This window comes from Miscanthus floridulus, unplaced genomic scaffold (genome assembly GCF_019320115.1).
Source record: "Miscanthus floridulus cultivar M001 unplaced genomic scaffold, ASM1932011v1 fs_356_1_2, whole genome shotgun sequence".
Classification (NCBI taxonomy): Eukaryota; Viridiplantae; Streptophyta; class Magnoliopsida; order Poales; family Poaceae; genus Miscanthus; species Miscanthus floridulus.
The window spans coordinates 28,316-34,621 of NW_027096630.1; the positions used below are offsets into that span (position 1 = coordinate 28,316).

At 51.6% G+C, this 6,306-nt stretch overlaps 1 protein-coding gene across 1 annotated transcript; it reads left to right on the forward strand.

Annotated features, from left to right (window-relative positions):
• The first annotated feature begins 3,707 nt into the window (after positions 1-3,707).
• LOC136531446 (xyloglucan endotransglucosylase/hydrolase protein 24-like) lies at positions 3,708-5,341 on the forward strand. The gene is made up of 3 exons (XM_066524109.1): positions 3,708-4,090; positions 4,215-4,414; positions 4,751-5,341. Exons 1-3 carry the CDS (start codon positions 3,809-3,811, stop codon positions 5,106-5,108), a joined length of 840 nt encoding a protein of 279 aa, XP_066380206.1. The 5' UTR covers positions 3,708-3,808; the 3' UTR covers positions 5,109-5,341.
• The last annotated feature ends 965 nt before the right edge of the window (positions 5,342-6,306 follow it).

Sequence of the window (6,306 nt, forward strand, 5' to 3'; positions counted from 1 at the left end):
AGTCAAGAGCGTGACTATGGTTCCAACCGACCCCCAGGCGCGCGGGCTCCACCTTGATTGACATCTAGGGAAGGACTCCGCCTCGCCCGACCCCAAGGCTACGGGCTCCGCTTGGGGCGACCCTTGGATTTGCGCTCCGCCTCTCCCGACCCTTGGGTTTGCGCTCTGCCTCGCCCGACCCTTGGGTTTGCGCTCTGCTTCACCTGGCCTCTGGGGGAGGGCTTCACCTCGCCCGACCCCAAGGCCGCGGGCTCCGCCTCGCCTGACCCTTTGGTTTGTGCTCTGCCTCATCCGACCCTTGGGTTTGCGCTCCGCCTCGCCTGACCCTTGGGTTTGCGCTCCGCCTTGTCTGGCCCTTGGGTTTGCGCTCCACCTCGCTCGGCCTCTGGGGGAGGGCTCCACATCGCTCGACCCTTGGGTTTGCGCTCTGCCTCGCCCAACCCTTGGGTTTGTGCTCCGCCTCGCCCGGTCTCTGGGGGTGGGCTCCGCCTCACCCGACCCCAAGGCCGCGGGTTCTGCCTCGCTCGACCCTTGGATTTGCACTCCGTCTCGCCCGGCCTCTAGGGCAGGACTCTGCCTCGCCCGACCCCAAGGCCGCGGACTCTGTCTCACCCAACGGAGACCCATGCTGCCGCCAACCACTCCAGGTCTAAGCTTGAGCCTAGGTCAAAGCTCTAACACTAGAGGAGAGACCGACACGTCCCGATGTAACCCGTGGCCACGTGGGGCCATACCGGAGGGTTAACATCAAGAACAACGTCGGGCGTACCGGTGTTGTTCTGCCTAACCCCAATACGAACACTGGCAGTCGCGTCAGCTCACCACGACGTCTGTTGCGACGGAATGGAACGCCATGACCGGCAGACGACGCCTGCGCGTGGCGCCAGTGGCGGACGGGGCCGCGACGTGGAGATGTCCCTGTTGACATCTACAGGGTCGACGGGACACACATGAAGGATAAGAAGGATCCGACGATCCTGAAGGCCGTCCTCTCCCTCTTGTTTCTTCTCTTTTCCTCCGCTATAACCCGTGCTTTCTCTTGGTCTATAAAAGGGAAAGCATGGTGTCCCATGAAGAAAACGGGAATCGGTCAATTGAGGCCACACCCGATCGAACCATCATGAACCCATCGAACCTCGAACCGACTAGAACACAACACAAACACACGGCCGAGCGGCAACTGAGCTCTTGGCACCCGTTCACTCTTTCCACCAGAGGGTTGGGACACGTCTCTCTCTCGCTCGTTTGTATCTCCTACTACAAACTTTCAGTGCTAGTAACACGAGCAGCAGCGACGAACTAGACGTAGGGACATTCTGGCCGAACCAGTATAAACCTCGTGTCCTCTGAACACATCATCCGAGCCAGACGCGCAATACTAGAAATTTACTCTTTGATGGTAACTCGAAACACCGACAAGACTGCAGCCATCAATCGATTCCCTGCAGAAAAACAACCGAGAGCAGAGTAAGGAAACAGAGCAGGAGCACAAATGCAGAGCTTCAGAGAACCGAAGGTACAGAAACAAATGATCAAGCTGGAGACTCTACTGAACCCAACAAACGAACTGCAAGGCTTCACAACAACAGCACGATGATGGACTCTGAAAGGCACAGCTAATCGAACTGTAGCTTTGAAGGAGAGCAGGTTAGTTGTTGCCACTCTAAGTCATAGTTTATAGAAATGATACAGAACATACTGTAGTTCAGACTCCACCAAAAATGTTAAAACCAAACGAATCAAACCTGACTGGCACGGGATTTGAACCACTGCACATCTATTCAAGTTAGGACTAGCCACCTCCCTTCATTCTTCCACTAAGTTATGAAGAAATTAGAGTCAGAGGTGCTCTCCTCTGTCTACTAATCTCTCCTTCTCCTTAAGCACTTCGCTAACCTAGAGAAAAATGATTAGGGTTGGCAAAGAGATGATCTCCCAACCAGCCACATCCAACTACTCGTAGCTTCGTAGTTCCTACTAGACTGCCTAGGCTTGGACTACGCGCCGACCCTACGGGACCAAAAAGCCCAAAACGGAGCATGCGGCCGAAATAAGAGACGCGGCGGCCAGTTGGTAGGCCGACCACGACCAGAGCGTACGAGAAGTACTAGTGGTCCAAGCCCAAAAGGCCAGTTCTCGGTCACCGGCACCGCCTCACCGGCGCGCCAGTTGAGCGGGTCGGTGCTGGTAAACCGGCACTCCAATTCCAATCGTACTGGTCGGTGCCCCACGGTCACGAGAGCTCAGATGCCAAGCAGGAACGAGCATTCATTAGGAAATTGTAAACTCGGACACGTTGACAGATTCGTACGTAATTTGTTCAGGTTCAAATTATTACGTACTCTGAACCGCCTGATCTCGTGCTGATCTGATTCGATGCATGATGCTGTGGCGGACAGACATTGGTCAGGGCCTGTTTAGATTTCAAAAAATTTTGCGCAATATCTGTCACATCGAATCTTGCGGCACATGCATAGAGTACTAAATGTAGACGAAAAAAAACTAATTACACAGTTGATCGAGAAATTGCGAGACGAAACTTTTGAACCTAATTAGTCCATAATTAAACACTAATTACCAAATACAAACGAAATGCTACAATGAGCCAAAATCCAAAAAATTTTGGATCTAAACGGGGCCTCAGTTTGTATGTAACCGATGCCCACATGAGCATATCGGCAAGAATCCCCTGAAAACCGTCCTAGGAGGCAGGCACATTGCAGATTTGCAGCAGCACGTCGGTTGGCTCATCCGATCCTCGGCATTCCGCCACGGCCCACGGCCACGGGTGAAATCATCACGCTCGTGGCTTCCAGTTGGCAGCCAGCCGCCCGCGGCATTCAAGCAGGTGGTTGGGCGGGCGCCCGCTGGTGCTGCTTCCTGCGTCTCGCGTCTGGTTTGTCTGGCAGTCAGCTAGCCGTACGACGCGGCGAAAGGAACACGACCGGGATTCAGAAAAAAAAACGCGTGCCAGCCCCTCCTTTGCGATGCACTCGTGTCCCCGTGCGTTCGGCACCGGGACCTGTCGCCCTCGCACGCACTGTCTTCCTCGCCGCCAAGAGTTACGGGGTGTTTAGTTTTTTTTTTTTTTTTTTTTTTGTCTGAAAGAGCATGTTTGGACACATACATGAAGTACTAAATGTAGACGAAAAAAAATTAATTGCACAGTTCTCGATAAAATCGCGAGACGAATCTTTTAAACCTAATTAGTCCATGAAAAGACTTAAATGCTACAGTAACATACATATGCTAATGACCGATTACTTAGTATCATTAGATTCGTCTCGCAGTTTCCTGATAGATTCTGTAATTTGTTTTTTTATTAGTATCAAAAACCCCTCCCGACATCCTACCGACGCATCTGACGTGACATCTAACAAATTTTCCTTCCCAGCTAAACACACCCTTATTACGCGCGCAACCCCGCCGTCGTCGTCTCGCGCGCGCAGCTGCACCCGCACAGCAGCACGACAGGCAGGCACACATCCCCGCTGTCGTCCGCGCATCGCCAGCCAGACTCCCGGAACGAGACGCGAACATGCGCCTCAGCCGCCGCGCTCTGCCCTGCCTCTGCTCTGCCCTGTCCACTGTCCTACGTCCGTCCGCGCGTCGATCCATTCATTCCTTCCGTCCTCATCCCAACCATTCCTTTGCCTGCCCTGCCCGTGGCGCAGACTCTATATAAGCCTCGTGGCGAGACACGCATCATCCCATCCATCACCACCGTTTCCGATCCATCTCTCGCTAGCCTGCTAGCTAGCTCTTCCCTTCATCTCACACAACAGCTCTTTCGTGCGAGGCTTAAGCAATGGCGAGCGCTTTTATTAGCTCCAGGACTTGCGTGCTGCTGGCGCTGCTCCTGGGGCTCTGCACCGCCGGCGCGGCGGCGGGCAGGGTCGACGACGGCCTGGAGGTGACGTGGGGCGACGGCCGCGGGAGCGTCTCGCCCGACGGCCAGGTGCTGACGCTGTCGCTCGACCACACCTCCGGCTCCGGGTTCCGCTCCAAGGACACGTACCTCTTCGCGCGCGCCGACGTGCAGATCAAGCTCGTCCCCAACAACTCCGCCGGCACGGTCACCACCTTCTACGTAAGCAGCTTCATTCTCGGCCTTCAGTTTCAGCAATGCACGCACGAGCAGCACGATGCATGATTGGAGTATAATCGATCTCTGGCTCGACCTGACTACGGGTTTCTGACGATGGTGCGTGCAGTTCATCTCGGAGGGGCCATGGGATGTCCACGATGAGGTCGACCTCGAGTTCCTGGGCAACGTGAGCGGGCAGCCCTACACGCTGCACACCAACGTGTACGCCTACGGCAACGGCAGCAGGGAGCAGCAGTTCCACCTCTGGTTCGACCCCACCACCGACTTCCACACCTACTCCATCGAGTGGACGCAGCAGCACATCCTGTAAGCATTCGCTGACCAGGGCCTTGTTTAGATGACTTCATTTTGCAAAATAAAGCACTGTAGTAGTTTCGTTGTTATTTGGCAAATAGTGTCCAATCATAGTCTAATTAGGCTTAAAAGATTCGTCTCGTGGATTTCGTCTAAACTGTGTAATTAGTTTTATTTTTTATTTATATTTAATGCTTCATGCATGCGTCCAAAGATTCGATGTGACGGAGAATGTGAAAAATTTTGCAAAATTCTTGGGGAACTAAACTGAACCCAGATTTATATTCCACCATTGCCGATCCGACGCCAATCTGACAACGTACTGATGATTGGGTTGCCCATATGCAGCGTGCTGGTGGACGGGACGCCGATCCGGGAGTTCAAGAACCACGCGGACCGGGGCGTGCCGTACCCGTCGTCGCAGCAGATGCGCCTGTACGGCTCGCTGTGGGACGCCGAGGACTGGGCCACGCAGGGCGGCCGCGTCAAGACGGACTGGTCACAGGCCCCCTTCGTGGCGCAGTACCGCAACTTCACGGCCACCGCGCCGCCGCCGCTGGGGTCGGCTAATGGGTACGGGCAGCAGATGGACGCGGCGGCGCAGCAGTCGATGAAGTGGGCGCGGGACAACTACATGGTGTACGACTACTGCGCGGACACCAAGCGCTTCCCGCAGGGCGTCCCGCCCGAGTGCTCCATGCCGTAGGCGTAGAGATGGGCTAAACCACGGTGCACTTTGATTGCGATGTCGATCAGAGCCAGAGCACGATACGACTGGTTATACGCGCATAGATTATAGTCTCATTCATTGTTTATACCGATCGATTCTTTGGTGTGAAAGAATATTGTAGTATAATATAATTCATTTGGTTGGTTGCAATTGCAAGAGATTCGTTAAAAGCAGTCTATTATATATGTTTATACCCAAGTTCAGTTTCAGTAGTATGGCCACTGGAACAGCAGCAACTTGTTTAGGAGGTGTTTGGTTCCTCCTCCTAAATTTTAGTCGCTGTCCTATCAGATATTTAGATATATACATGGAGTATTAAATATATACTAATTACGAAACTAATTACACAGTTTGCGACTAATTTGCGAGACGAATCTTTTAAGCCTAATTAGTCTATGATTTGACAAGGTGGTGCTACCGTAAACATGTACTAATGACGGATTAATTAGGTTCAATAAATTCGTCTCGTGGATTACTGACGGATTCTGTAATTTGTTTTTTATTAGTACCCGAATACCCCATGCAACACCCTTATGTGACACCTGCTAAATTTTAGTCACTGATCCAAACACACCCTTGTTCACACCCTTGTTCTGGTGAGACATCCACGTCCCTTCTTTCCTCGGGATTTGGAAACCAGAGCTCGTTCCTTGACCATAGGGGCACTAGTAGCTTTGCGTGTATGCAGTTCGTACTACAAACTTTGCACCGTCTCTTATTGTATATGACTTACTCCTGTGCGTTACTATAAGATAGCTGACATTTTATACTAAAAACACATGAATCATATAATAAGTAAGATAACAATATCGCAAAATTGAATACCAATGACATTTAATCAAAAAAGGAAAGTTTATGAAATTAATAGAGTCACGGAGAGCGCGGTGTCGTATGCTCACAAACTCTAATGTATAGACTTTTTCGTGATGCGGCTACGATAATGTTTTATATCGACAGGAAGAAATCTCCGATATCCATTTCTTTCGTGCACCAATAAATCCACGAATAAGTTCTACCGCATCTCTATATCATCCTATACCCAGGTTCGAGTATATATATGTAAATATTAGTGCCTGTCACATAGGTAATACTGCGTGTCTTGAAAAATCTCTCACAAAATCTTAAAACAAAAGTGTTATACTCAACGTATAAATATGTGTGGCTTTAGGTCTAT